The following is a 15963-nucleotide window of genomic DNA, read 5'->3' on the forward strand; positions in this document are numbered from 1 at the left end:
CTGTCATTCTAGGTTAATAGAAAAATGAGCTAAGGTCACTGAGAAAAATCCGTTATCCGGACAGCGGTATAGTGTACAAATATACGGGATCCTTATGTTTACTACAAAAATCAATACTTAACATACGTTATCCATATGCTACATACGTACTGCCCTCTTTCCCGCTTAGATGTTACACAATGTCGTTGCAGGATGTCTGACATCTAACAGTCTTTCGTACATTACGTACGTCAGCTATAAGTTACATACGGCCATCCGTATGTGAGATCCTGATCGCCTACATACAATCTTTTCGTTCGTGTGGAAAGTACGTTTGTTCGGAACACTTATACGGAAAGTACGTTCAAATATACTTTTTCAGTTATACGTTTAGTGTACGTTAAGTCCAACAACTACAGGATTTAAACATGTAACCAACGTTTTTACGTACGCCACATACAGTTTTTCTCAGTGTGTGAGTAAAATAAGTGAAAGCTAGTAATAAGCAGTTAAGCAAGTTAATGAGGCACGTTCTGTGAATTAGTTAACTTTTAAAACCGTAGGCTAAGACACGTACTCCCATGCGCAAAAAAATTGCGCGTATACTGTAACTCACGATTTTTCTCAATTATTTAATTTTCCTTTTGTTTATGGGTAAAATTCAGTTATTAGTATGTGGAGATAATAGAAAGCAATCCATCTAAGGAGATATTTCCAAAAAATATAATAAAATAATAAAAATACAAGCAAAAAACAAAATTATGTTCGGTTTTGTGTATACTGGCAATAATGTTTTCGAGGGAATTTTTGGAGTAGCACAGCACGATTGTAGAGGGAATTACAGAATTGGTAACAGAACAGGGGGAGAATTGAATCAAGGAACAGTGGAGTAAAATATTGCATTTATTGGCTTAAATCTAGGGTGTAAATTGTCTGCCAAATATAAATTAGCTTTTGTAACCAAGATGTTGTACGGAAATATATAAACAAAGAGAAAACTGTTGTCTTAAGTTTGGAAGTGACATGCTCTATAGCCATGAGCATTTATTTCTTAAGAAAAAGGTAGGTAACAAAAGAAAGTCTGTGTGGTCAAGTGGGTAGAGTGAGGGACTAGTAATTCTTATACTGTTTTGACCCCAGATCGAATCTCATCCGGTCCTTTTTTTTTTTTTTTTTACGAAACATTATAGAAGTGTATAATTTGTATGTTAATAAAAACTGAAACAATACAATGAAGAAATAACTTTTTGTTTCCTCTGATGACGTATTCATTTAGAATTAGTGTACTATTAGTAATAGCCATTGCTTTCAGTTTATGCTGTTATATAGCTTCTTTTATCATTCTCTTTTCTTGAAAAAGAAAAACAAAAAAGAAACAAATTTGTCTCCAATAAAGTATGAAAAATATATATAGACAGAAACAGACATCTTAGTATCAAACGTGATTTATCGTGATGAAATAAACAAGTTTCCCGTTATTAAAAAAGAAAACTATAGAAAATCATTGAATTTGGTCTTTAGGTTTTTAGCATGCTATATATATTCTTTATAAGACTATACTTTATAAGGCAAGATGTGCGATCATACCCACAAATTTAGCTAGTGGATGAAAGATGTTTTCGGCACAAATATTTTACAGGTTTAGGTGCATGAAACACCAATACGCCATGGTCTTGACCTTCGTTTATTTCACATTATTATCCGACATATCATACCAGGTAAAAAGCAGCATCAAGCGGCAAGAAAAACTGCAAGTTGTAGTCTTAGTCTGTTTTTGATGCTCCGGACTCGATCGCCTAGCACGCCTGTCTATACCTTGAGTCATACGTCTATCATTCAGTGCAGGCACATATCCAGAGTTACTTTTCGGAGGGGGCCCGACACGAAAGCTCATAAGCACGTAATTCTAATGTTTCAAAAATATCAATAGTATTAATAATAATAATAATAATAATAATAATAATAATAATAATAATAATAATAATAATAATAATAATAATAATGAGACAGTTCTGTATTTCTCTTAAACATTTCTTACTTTTCATTTATGAACCGGTCAAACTGCATTCTAACAAACGAAATAAAAAAAAAAAAATATTTTCTAGAGACATGTAAGGAAAACTGTCTGCTACGTATATCACATAACAAAAATAGCAAATGGCAATGAGTGTATCGTTCTAATACAGTAATGTTATAAACAGAACGGAAACGAAATTGTAATCACATTTAAAAGTGTTCTTTATTTCCACCTGGTATCAATGGCATTACGGTATATTCTTACAAGTAACACTTCCCAAGTGTAACACTCCGATTTTGATAAAATTTGACAGGCAGATACTACACATAAAATAAACGAATACATGTTTTTTTTTCTGCGGAAAAACGGTTTTAGGGGGCAAAAACTCCTCACCCAAAATTTTGAAATTTATCGCCCGAAAGACAAAAAAGTGGACCAAAGTGAACGAAATTGTGCACAGATATGGCAGACGTAAAATGAAGGAATACGTGTTTTGTATTTTCCTGGAAAAACGGTTAGGTGGGGCACAGACCCCTCCAAACCTTTGATCATGAAATATCAAAAGTGCTAGTAACAATATGTCTGATGTGTGTAAAGGACGAAGAATTCCAACGACACTTTGTGTATGGACAATACGCAAAAACTTAACGAATACCTGTTTTTTTATTTTCTGCGGAAAAATGGTTTTAGGGGACAAAGGCCCCCATCCAAAATTTTCAAAGTTGACGCCCGAAAGGCAAGAAGAAGTGAACCGAAATGAATGAAATTGTGCAAAGATATTGCAGACGAAAAATGAGGGAATACGGGTTCCGTATTTTCCTGAAAAAAAAAAGAAAGAAAAACGTTTGGGTGGGACACAGACCCCTCCAAAACTTTGATCGTGAAATATCAAAAGTGCTAATAATAGTATGTCAGAAGTGCTTAAAGGACATGAAGAATTTGAACGACACATTGTGTAGGGACAATACGCAAAAAACAAACGAATACAGGTTTATTTTCTGCGAAAAAAATGGTTTTAGGGGGCAGAATTCCCCACCCAAAATTTTGAAATCGTGCATAGATATTCTAGACGTAAATTGAGGTAATTGTGTTTCGTATTTTCCTGGAAAAAAAGCGGTTGAGTGGGGAACGGACCTTCTAAGCTGTTGATTACGAAATATTAAAAGTGTAAATAAGTATACATCAGAAGTTCCTAAAGAGTATGGAGAATTGCAACGAAACTTCGTATAGGGACAATTTGCAAAACAATAAATGAAATGCGTTTTAATTTGTACGACAAAATAGTGTCTAGAGCCCCTCAAAAAAAAAAAAAAAAAAAAAAAAAAAAAAAGGTAAATATTACCGTAAAAGTGCAGGAAGGAATGGACCGAAGCAAATGAAATTGTGTGTAGATATTGTATAGACTGTATGTAAAATAAGGACTTTCTTGTTTTTAAGATGTGCCTATCAATTTTGGCACATCAACAACAAACAGGAAATTAATCGGCACGTGTTTTTGTTTATGCGGAAAAACATTATAAGGGTTAAAGTTGCCTCGTGATATACTACAAAATACGCTAACTGTTTGTGGTTTTTGTTGATCTGCCAAATTTGAAGAAATCTGATGGAGACGCTTGTGAAACACGAGAGGCTTTATTTTTCATATCCAATATCTACAGACAATTTCATTCGCTTCGGTCCTCTCCTTCCGACACTCAACGCCTCGGTCCACTCAACAGTTTTTTTTTTTCTTTTCAGGAAAATACGAAGCACGTATTCCCTCATCTAACCTCTACAACATTTGTGAACGATTTCATTCAGTTCTGTCCATTTCTTCTTCCCTTTCTTGCGTCCAATTTCAAAATTCTGGGTGGGACCTTTTGCCCCCTAAAACCGTTTTTTTTGCAGGAAGTAAAAAAGCCATATTTGTTTATTTTTTGCTTATTGTACTAACACAAAGTTTTGTTCCAATTCTTCGTGTAAATTTAGGCACTTCTGGAATACTGTTATTAGCACTTTTGATATTTCATGATCAAAGGTTTGGAGGGGTCTGTGCCCCATCTAAAAGTTTTTTCCAGGAAAATACAAAACACGTATTTCCTAATTTTATGTCCGCAATATCTGTTCACAATTTCGTTCACTTTGGTCCACTTGTTTTTGCCTTTCGAGCGTCAACTTTCAAAGTCTTGGGTGAGGGCTTTTGCCCCCTAAAACCGTTTTTCAGCAAAAAATAAAGAAGCACTTATTTGTTTATTTTATGTGTAGTATCTACCTGCCAAATTTTATCAAAATCGGAGTGTTACACTTGGGAAGTGTTACTTGTTAGAATTATAACAACAACGCATTGTCCACAGTTTGGACACTGACTCAAAGTAATCTGACATAAAAAAAAAAAACTCAAAAGGGAAAAAGTAGGTTTATTAAAAAGTGCTTGAGGTTTGGTAAGGGACAGGTTCCAGGACCTCACGCTGGATACGTCACTGAGTCAATGCATTGTATTTGTTTCTTGCAAAACATGATAATTAGATGCGTAATATGTAAAATTATATCATAGTTTGACTTTTAATAGGTCTTTCCTTAATACATCCATATTATCCGGCGTTCTGCCTGCCTGTTTCATGTCGGATAAGCGAAACTCTACTGTATTTTCAAAGATAGCATATACACAGGGGCTAGAGGTCTGCACGGGCCGGAATTTTTAGAACGGACCCGGCCCGTCCCCTTTAATTTATAATCTATAGGCATTAGCGGATTAAGGGCGGAGCCAATGGAGCCCAGGCTTCGGGGCCCCAAGCTCAGGGGGCCCTTTAAAGTCCCTGTGTTTAATACTAAAATATAGTAATCAACTTATTATATTATAGGCTTCAGACCGATGCTATTTTTTTTCCCGCTCGTTACGCTCGCGGTATCGCTAGATTTAAGTCTTTCTATCAGCAGCATTTACCTGTTAATAATGAATGCAATTATTTAATTGTTAATAATGAATTTAACTAAACTAATTATTCTAAACTTGGAGCACATTCAAATATTACAGCATAGTTCTCGGTAGTTCCATAAGCCTATGAGGCTGTGGAAGGCAGAAGAGAAAATTTATGCAATGGAACTATTCTTAACATAGGGCCCCTTTAAAACAGTCGGTTCTAGGTCCCCAAAAGCTTTAATCCGCCCCTGTCTATAAGCAATATTTCACGAAAAGCTGGTATGTTTTTAACAAATGTGTTCATCATCAAGTTTTCATAAAGTAGTCCCTTTCTCCTTTAAATAATTTCAGAGCCCACGGTGTTTCAGTGATAGAGCGTTCACCTCTGGTGCATGGAGTCCTTGGTTCGATCTATGCTCGCGCCAAGTGAACCTTGTGCTGGACAAACACTGTGCGTGGGTTTTCTCGAGGTTCTCCCGTTTTATCCCACTTTCTTCACTCGATCATTTCATTCATTTCTTATCATCACTGTCTCCTTTAGCCTATCCGTCATAATCGTGGGACGTAAAACTTCAAGATTTCATTTCAAATCATTTCAATCAAAAAACACTTGCAGGAAGAATGTAATTTCGAATAAAACAAACTACTATATACAATTCTGAGTATATTATTCTTTTATGAAATTCTCGCGAACCTTATTTCTAAATCGAAGAGTAAGAAGACTAAATTCACTCTCTTATTATTATAGATCCATTTCAATTGAAGCAGTTGGAATAGTTGGAAAAAAATTTAAAAAATTAAAAAAAAAAACATACCCTATATTCCAGTGTGCCACAATCGGTATAACGCGGCACACTGGTGTGTCCAGCAAAGTGAACTGTGTGACGCAAACTTTTTCCTATTATTTGCAAGAATATTTGTCGAGCTTCTGTTATTTATTATTATTATTATTATTATTATTATTATTATTATTATTATTATTATTATTATTATTATTATTATTATCAACGATTCTTCCATGGATCAGCTGTCTGTATACGGTTAAGCAACCACAAGTATCACATTGAGGGAATGAGTATAATTATTTACTTTAATAGTAATACAAAATCTATTTGCTTGTATATTCTACCGGGAATAACCGCATCTGTCTAGAAAGCTAGGACTAACAACAAAGGGATCCGAAGTTGTGACCACACACCGCCCCATATCGTGAGTGCCGCAAGTTCCCTTCTACGCCTTAGCACAATAAGGGCTGTTGCGTTCAGGGAGAGAGAGAAACAACTTAATTCCATTGCAGTTATATGCATATTAACTGTTAACTTATATTTATAAATTATGTAAGTGATCGTATCGTTTTCTGTTTATTATTATTAATTCTTATTATTATACATTTCTTATTACGTTGATTGCCATGTGTATGGAATTCCATACACACGGCTCTCCTGTGGAGTAGAGCGTGATTATTTTCCATACGCAAACAATGTAGATATTCCAAGTTTGTTGTGTTCGTTCTATAGCTCTGTATGTAATTAGATACATATGACGTAGAAATCAAAATATGTCCATGCCACGTATATGCAAAACCATACACAAAGACATTTATGAACAAAGACATTGAGTTTGAGTTTAACGTCTCGCTCAGCAACGAAGCTATATGAGACGTCGGCCTACTGATTAACGTGAACTCCGAAGCACGTGAGCTCTCGCCGGGAATCGAAGCCGGGTCTTCCACGCCAAAGGCGCGTACGCTAACCGCTTAGCCACTAAGGAGCTCATGAACAAAGACATTTAAAACAAAAGGCGAAAACAAAGATGTGTGATGTGATTTTGAGTTTAACGTCCCTTTCAGCAGCGAGGCTATATGAGACGTGGACCTACTGATTAACGTAGAATCCGAACCACATGAGCTCCCGCCGGACGAAAACAAAGGCCTTTGGAATTGACAATAATCGTTTGGACATTTCAGTCGCACCTACCTAATATTAACAACATTTCTACGGTAATTTCGTAACATTGTATTATTTCTTTTGTTGATGAGCTTGGTTAGGCTTATTTAAACACTTTTTTCTCGGATGAAAATACACTCTCTTGGATGAAAATACACTAGCACACTGGAAATCAAATCCAGAACCAATGCACTTGAACCATTTGACCACAACAAGGCACATTTAAAAAGAAGTTTCGATTTTGTACGGAAAATTGTGATTAGGTGTAACATTAAAAAATATATTTAAGAAAGGATACGGAGCAAACGCACTGTACTTTCTCGCTCGAATTTTTTACACTGACTTATGTTAGGCTGTAACTATTATTGAAACATTTATTTGGGAAATTGCGAATAAAATAATGTTTTGGAAAACTTTGCTAGAAGAAACTTCAGGCCCAAAAGTAAAGTACCCATTGGTCATATTTTCGTTAGAAATAACTTGATCCATATATTAGAATTATTAAGGATATAATTGTATGTGAACTATAAGCAAAAGCGTCTGAGTAATTTCTGAGAAAATCATGAAAAAAGTCACCCCCAAGAATAAATTATCCCTTTTGGATCGTTTCAGGACAAACGAGCTATGCTATATTGTTAGTGTTTTCGTAAAACATTTATTTATGAAATACGAACACAATCGCCTGAGTCGTTCTTGAGAAAATCGCAGGGTAAAACTTACTCTCAAAAGTAATATACCATTTCTAGTTTTTCCGGATGAGGGAATTATACCATATAGCTAGGTTATTTATGTCACATGTATTTATAAAATATGAACAACAAACATCTCCTGAGTGTTTTTTAGGAAGGTCATCGGGAAAAGCTTACCCCCAAAGGTAAACTCTTCTATCTGTAATTTTGGCAGTATATCGAGTAATTTTTAAGCAAATCATCGGGAAAAAATCACTGTCAAAGTATCTCTTTTGGACTTTTCTTTTCGGAACAAGCGAGTTATACCATATTGTAAGATTATTACAGAAAATATTTTACTGAAATTAGAACAAATTTGTCTCAGTTATTACTGAGAAAATTGTCCCAAAAAATTCAACCCTTGAGAAAACCATTTCTTCTGTATGTTATCGGAATAAACGATTCATTCTGTATGTTAGTTTATTAATGAAACATTTCTTTACGAAATATGAACAAAATTGCCTGAGGCGTTAATGGGAAAACTATCGGGGTAAAGCTCACCCTAAGATTAAGCTACTCCTTCGAACGAGTTGTTTGTTAGGTTAATAGTGATACGTTTATTTATGAAATGTGATTGAGAAAATTCTGCAAAAAGAACTCATACTATACAGTAAATTACACCATATATATTTTTTCAGAAAAATTATTCATATGCGGTGGAGATTCGTTAATAAAATATATATTTATAAAAAGTAAATAAAATCGTCACAGCTTTTTTTACTTGAGAAAATTCAATTGTTTTAAATTTTAATCCTTCAGTAAATTACCCTTACTTTTAGATGTCGAAGGACATAAAATTCGAAAGACAGTATGTTATTAAAACGTTATGTCTAGAATTCGGTCCAGATACGTTGAACAGTATGGCCTCTATTTGAGTGCGTGTAAAAGCGTGACGAACTGAGAGACGAATAGATGGACAGACATCGAAAAATCATTTTTTCGATATGTAGGAGCCATGTAACTTGAATTCATTGAAATCTGGTATTCGGTTTTTATAACCATAACCACACTTTCTTCTTTCGTCGCTCGAACGTGAAAACGAATAGGCCTACACCGACACGTAATGCGATCATTTGTAATCCCAAAAATTTATTTTTTTATGTTTAATGTGTTGTCACGCTAGAAAAAGAAGCTTATGCATGTTAGATCATTTTATTATCAGTTTTTCACGCTACTGTATAATTCGTCGGAAGCATTCGTGTTATTCACAAAGAGAGCTGTAAAATTTAGTTTTGTTTAAAGAAAGCATTCCTGATTTTTTTTTTTTTTACAGACTTGCATTTGTTGCACTTGTTGATATGAAACAAAAGGGGAGAGAGAGAGAGAGTCAATACTCTAAAAAGGAACACACACACACAGAAACACTAGAACAGACAACGAGCTATGGCTGTGAATGTGTTCGTTACGCTGTGTGTAAGCTGCAGGTCGCGCTTGTTTTGTTTTTTACAGACACACTCGCAGTGAGTTGAAGTTTGAAGTTACTTCTGCTGTGTTAAAAAAAAAACGGAGAGGGAATGATTAAGCATACCATACCATAAACTAAAAACAATCGCTATTAGTAATAAATAGTAAGCTAATTCTGAATAAATACGTCATCAGAAAAACAAAAAGTTATTTCATTATTATATTGTTTCGGTTCTTATTAACATAAAAATTATACACTTTCTACAATGTTTTTTAAAGAAAAAAAAATGAACAGGATCGGATAGGATTCGATCTGGGGTCAAAACAGTATAAGAATTACTAATCCATCACTCTACCCACTTGACCACACAGACTTTCTTTGTTGCCTATCTTTTTCTTAAGGAATAAATGCTCATGGCTATAGAGCATGTCACTTCCAAACTTAAGACAAAAGTTTTTCTCTTTGTTTATATATTTCCTTACAACATCTTAGTTACAGAAGCTAATTTATATTTGGCAGACAATTTAAACCCTAGATTTAAGCCAATAAATGCAATATTTTACTCCACTGTTCCTTGATTCAATTCTCCCCCTGTTCTGTTACAAATTCTGTAATTCCCTCTACAATCGTGCTGTGCTACTCCAAAAATTCCCTCGAAAACATTATTGCCAGTATACACAAAACCAAACATAATTTTGTTTTTTGCTTATATTTTTATTATTTTATTATATTTTTTGGAAATATCTCCTTAGATGGATTGCTTTCTATTATCTCCACATACTAATAACTGAATTTTACCCATAAAAATAAGGAAAATTAAATAATTGCGTAAAATCGTGAGTTACAGTATACGCGCAATTTTTTTTGCGCATGGGAGTACATATTGCCGTAAATTTCGTGGTTGGAAACCCAGACAAGGAAAGTCAATATTTTGTCTTTTTTCGGTGAACATTTTTCTTTTATTGCAGTCATTGGTATTAAATAGATATTGAAATTAATTTGATAAGTAAGATAATGTAGAGGTAAGAATGTTTAAAATTAATGAAGTTTTCGAAAAAATGAGAAATCCAATCGCTCGAATTTATGTGAGACTAGCAACAAAATGTAACCGATTTCGTAAATATATTGGGACCAGAGTTATATTATAGTTACCACAGTCGTTTTGTAAAAATTGTCCTTGATACTTCGTGTCTCTATCTGTGAACAGTGTGAGAATCTCTTACGTATCAGCCTTTTCATCAACAGTGAATTTCGTGCCTTTGCTCTTCATATTTCCTGAATTTGCCCTCCGGCGGTTCGCCCCCACACCCTCGCCTTTGCTCGGCCTACTTCCTCACACCTCTTAAGCTTACAATTCCCGAATCTCAAGTTTCTTTTTCTATTTCAACTATCTGAAAGGTAAGGTTTTGTATTCCAGGAAAACGCCTATTTAAATAACATGCTGATTTCTCCATCTCCCTTTAGACTCCTTAAAAATTAAAAATATTCAATTTTAGCATTTTTCCTGTTGGTTAGTCCCGGGAGGCTACAATCGTGCCAAATTTCATCATTTTAACCCTGCCGGAAGTGCCTAAATATTTTGGGGTGTAGAAGACGTCCAATATAAATAACATGGAAAAGGTTTTTCTGTTCCCCATAAAATCACTCTAAATTTGGAAATTTTCATTTTTACTGACTTACTTAGGTAATACTAACGAAAAACGTTGAAGCATACCGAATTTCACGTTTGAATTCCATTTTCAAGTACCTAAAATATGAGATTATAAGTTCAAAAACAGGTCTATTTAAATAGCATGGGGAATTTCTTCATCTCCCCTTTAGACTTCCTAAAAATTAAAAATATTCACTTTTGGCAATTTTTCTGCCGGTTAGTTCCGAAAAACTACAATCATGTCAAATTTAATCATTGTAGCCCTACAGGAAGTGCCCTATAATTTTGAGGTGTAAAAGGTGTCCCATATAAATACGTACCATGGGAAAGATTTTTCAGTTCCCCATAAAACCACTCTAAAATTGGAATTGTTTATTTTTACTGATTTACTTAGGTAATACTAATGAAAACGTACAAGCGTACCGAATTTCAATTTTTTATTCCAAGTTCCTAAAACATGAGAGTATATGTTTTAAAAAAAGACCCATTTAAATAACAGGAAAATTCTTCATCCCCCTTCATCATTTCAACTTTCCACGTCAACCGGAAGCATCCCTTTAATTTATGTCAGTTCATGTAGTTTTATATACAGTTAGGATATGTTGGTGGCAAATATTCAGTTTACAAGCTATTTGAAAGGTGTATGTCATTGGAAGGAAAACCCGAAGCAGTATGAAACTGCGCGTCATGTAATGAACTCCGTAATTTCGCAATGTGGAAAGGTAGAGAACAACTAAGTATATTGAAACACCAGCTATGTCTAGTGATGTAGCAGCGAGGATTCAGCATCAAGGGTTTTGGGCCCTGTTGATACTCTTCATATTTAGGTAATGAAAAATGAGATGTTAGCGATCGTGATTTGGTAGTTCGGGTAAATGAATTGGAATCTCGTTTGGACATAACGCTCTGACAGATATTTAATAGAATAAATCCTCCCCGCTGTTCTAGTGGCTAGCATGTGCGCCTTTCTTGTACAGAGCCTTGGGTTCGATTCCCGGTGAGAGAGCCCTTGGGAACTAATGTTGTATGTGACACATTATGACTTCTTTAAAAATGTACAATTTTAAATTTAAATCTAGCAATATGCCACAATTGAGAATCCCAATATACGATATTGACATGGTGAACTACAAAAAGAAGTGAAATATGAACAAAAACACCAGAGGTGCAAAAAGTGTTGAGATGAGGATGGATGAGCCAAGTTCCTTGGCCACTGCATCTGAAAGGAACACTGGAAAATGAAATGAAATCTTTAAGTTTAACGTCCCACGGTTATGCCGGTTAGACTAAAGGAGACGGTGATAATGAGAGATGAGTGAAATGGTGGAAGAAAGTGGGAGGAAACGGGAGAACCCCGAGAAAACCCACGAGCACGGTGTTTGTCCACCACAAAGTCCACACGGCGCGAGCTGGGATCGAACCAGGGACCCCAAGCACCGGAGGTGAACGCTCTACTACTGAGCCACCGCGCCCCCGAAAGGAACACTGGAACTTGGCGCGAGGTGTCAAGAAAAATGATGTTAAGGAACCTTAGGGATAGTGGTGGTGGGCGTGGTGGGTTTAGGACCACCATCAACCTTAGGAATATCAACTTTGCTAAGGCGCTAAGACACATATACAGTATACTGCAGTAAGATTGGTGGTTCGAAACTCAGACAAGGAAAACATATTCCTCCACGAAGTGTCAAAGTAAATAATGTTAACGAGCCTGTTTGTGAGCCTGTTTAGAGCGTGTTTGTGAGCGTGGTGGATTTGGGGATCACCACTAGCCTTAGGGCTGAAATGTCCCGGCCGTGAAACTAGGAACAGACATCTTAATGTATTCGAATATGTTAGACACCTCGCGCCAAGTTCCAGTGTTCCTTTCAGATGCAGTGGCCAAGGAACTTGGCTCATCCATCCTCATCTCAACACTTTTTGAGGCTGACGAACTTGGCTGCACTTTTTGCACCTCTGGTGTTTTTGTTCATATAAAACTATACCTAATATCTTGAAAATAATATTTTAAACTCTCATTGTGGTTCTGTTTGAAGTGGTAATACGAAACAACTGTATGTATAAAATAGTAAATACCATTTATTCGGTTTTCCTATCATTCCGACGCCGTTACTCTCGACTCTCGCTGACCTTGAAGCACGTGGAATTAATGCTATATTGCATTTTAGTACACGCCCCTTATTGCTTATTGGCGTGACGTGGCAACAACTAAGTGCTTTCAATGTTATGAAGTCATCAGCAGCCAACTACAAGCGCTGTCTTCTGCTTTAAACGGGAGTGCTACGTGATTGGGGGATAACAATGATTTCATATTTGAAGATCATAGATGGGAGGGGTCAAACAGCTATCAGCGCCAGGGGCTCTCAACATAGCCAATCCTTGCCTGGTGACAATTAATGAAGGAGATTGACAGTGATCAACGAAATCCGGTACGTGTGTCTGGTATTATTCTACTGCTTTTATACATTTTCGTAGGATACAAGACATTCGGACCACTCTGTACTTTAAAAAGAAGTAACGGACGAATTTGTATATTGTAACAATTGCAATATTTTACCGAATATGTGATGATTCTTCCTTATTTTTATACGAAATATGTTACTTTTTATACGAAATATGTTACTTGGTCAAATACACCACGCAAAGCTTTCTTCACAGCAAAAATTAACAATACAAATTCTTATCAGGTACTAGATATCTCTGATATGATAGGATGACGAATATCTTGACGTTGAAATAATACACTAATAATGGTAGACAAATTTAGTTGCTTTAGAAGTTCACTTCTTGCTGTGTGCAAGCACATGATTACAAATCAACCATACGTTTTAAATACGATTATTTATGATATGTTTTTTAATTGAAAGTGCTACTTTTAATTTTATTTAATATGATAAAATGGTCAAACATTTTCTATTAAATATTTAAGCATGAAATAGTAAATGTCAAGGCTAGGGTTTATTAAATCAAATTTTCTACTAATATTGCTCAAAATAATTCTTTTGTAATAGAAGACTTGCTACAAAACATAAATACACAATGGTTTTCAATTCCAAATATGACGCCTCGGCATGACTGAAAAACAATGAAATGAAATCTATAGTTTTACGTTTCATAATTATTCCCTTTGGGCTATATAAAAGACGGATGATTGATGAAAGTAAATTATGTAATAATTTTTGGAATGATACTGTGGGACGAAATAGGACAACCTCAAGAAAACCCAAGGATATGATGTCCACCACAAACTCACTTGTCTTGGAATCGAATCAGGGGCCCCTCGCACCAGAGGTGGCTGCAGGTAAATTTCACTACTGACATTCTGTATACCTAATTATTTATGATAGCCTTTCAGTAATTAATAATAGTTTGCATCTACGTTTCACTGTTGATACGAGGTTAAGTCAAAAATTATCCACAATTTTGACATAACTCTTCTTACATTGTTCATACTGACCTCTGACCTCTGTCCTCGTGTATTTTATTGCTATGCTGTTGTGGTCATGCTATGAGAGTGTGATCCTAATTCCTCCATTTGTCTTCCTTTTATTGCAGATAGATCATGGAAGTTTGTACCAAAGAGGAATAACGAGCAGTGATCCGATTTTTGTGGTCGGAAGATGTATCAAGAGCCGCAATCCATAAAAGACTTTCGACACAATAGTCAATAGTCATTCGTCTAACAGAACCATGTCATGTGCACGCTCAATGTTGTCATTTGTGACCGTAGATGGTCGTCTGGCTCCTCCCTCGTGTGTAACTCTTATGCGACCATTTTTGAATTTTTCAATCCATTCGCAGTGTGACAAGACCTGTTTCCATATTGTGCCGAAAGTCTTTGATGGATTGCAGCCCCTGACACAACTTCCGACCACAAAACCCAGATCACTGCTCGTCGTTCCTCTTTGGTGCAGACTTCTAATGGAGTGGTCATGATCTATCTGCAATAAAAGGAAGACAAATGGAGGAATTAGGATCAAACTTTCATAGCATGACCACAACAGCATAACAATAAAATACAAGACGACAGAGGTCAGTATGAACAATGTAAGAAGTTACGTCAAAATTGCCGATAATTTTTGACTTACCCTCGTAAATAATATGAATGAATTTCTCAAAGAGGTATTGGAAATTATTAATATAATCTTTTTAGTTTTCACGAAATGGCTAATGGCTTCTGAAATCAGCAGAATCCTGTACAGTTGAAAGATGAAAATATTTAATTAGTAAGGTCAGTTTGTATTTTTGTTTAATGTAGGTTGTGATCATAATAGATAAATGTCTTTGTATAGTATATCTTTAACAGTGCACAGTCTAGTAATAGTAGGTACTTAGAATTCATTGTATGTGTCTTCTTGTAGGATCAGTTTGGTAGATTATATTAGACATCGCTGTGTGTACTTTGGTACATCTTATTGAGTCCATTTGCTTTCCATATTAAAGGGCAAATGTCTTCCCGTCTCATAAGGAAACAAGATTACTGATCACAAACAAACAAATGTAGATACGTATTAGCAAGCCAACAACTGAAATATTTATAATAATAAAATATTTAGTTTAATATTTTTGCTAGGAATAAAATTATGTTAAAATGAGGCCATTCTATCTTGTACTGGTTCCGTAAGTTGAATTCTAACTTGGTAAGTGCAATAGTGCTTGGCTTCTAAAGGAAAGAGGCCATTTTAAATATTTCTGACTTTACGAAAACTGCTGTTCTATATACTTCATTCTTTCTTTACAGTGGAAAAAGAAACTGGAAAAAATGAAGGCATCAACTAGATTCAAGGCCGCCGCGTCTATTGCAAAACTTTCAACACAATTTCAGAACCAAACTGAGGAGTAATGTGCATAGTTAAGCATTGGGCAAATGTACAATGGATACGTTTGAAATTTACTTTTATCATAAAAGATTGAATTGTTGACTGTACAATGAATATGACTGAAATTTACTTTCATTACGAAATATAAAACTGTTGCCTAAGTTTGTTTATTTGCTTTCTATCCTAAAGGCTGCCTTAATCTACTTCCCTTAATACAAATACATAAAAGTGAAGTATTATTACCCCTTTTAGCGATTATAAAAAGATATGAAGTTGAAATAATATTGAGTAAATATTTAACTACGTATTTATAGATCTTTTGGGCAGGTTTCTATAGAAAAAAATTAAGAGAACTGCATGTGAGGGTAAAAACTATAGTAGTTCAAAACCAACAACTGTGAAGAAAACAAGAAGAAACACTGGATCCGACCATGTTTCATTGACGGATCAGTCCTGATGGCTACACACTAAAATAAAAATTACTTGTTTGAAAAAAAAGAAAAGTAAAGAAGGGAAAATGC

General features: G+C 35.2%; 1 protein-coding gene across 1 annotated transcript in view; it reads left to right on the plus strand.

The window, feature by feature from the left end:
• The window catches only part of LOC145671091 (NACHT and WD repeat domain-containing protein 2), a 183050-nt gene extending 167431 nt beyond the window's left edge, over positions 1 to 15619 (plus strand). The window contains exon 25 of the mRNA XM_081739848.1: positions 15364 to 15619. Coding sequence (XP_081595974.1) covers positions 15364 to 15465 — 102 coding nt within the window. The 3' untranslated portion in view covers positions 15466 to 15619. The remainder of the gene's footprint in view (positions 1 to 15363) is intronic.
• Positions 15620 to 15963: the final 344 nt, after the last annotated feature.

Source organism: Thermobia domestica, chromosome 15 (genome assembly GCF_964235325.1).
Source record: "Thermobia domestica chromosome 15, izTheDome1.hap1.1, whole genome shotgun sequence".
NCBI lineage: Eukaryota > Metazoa > Arthropoda > Insecta > Zygentoma > Lepismatidae > Thermobia > Thermobia domestica.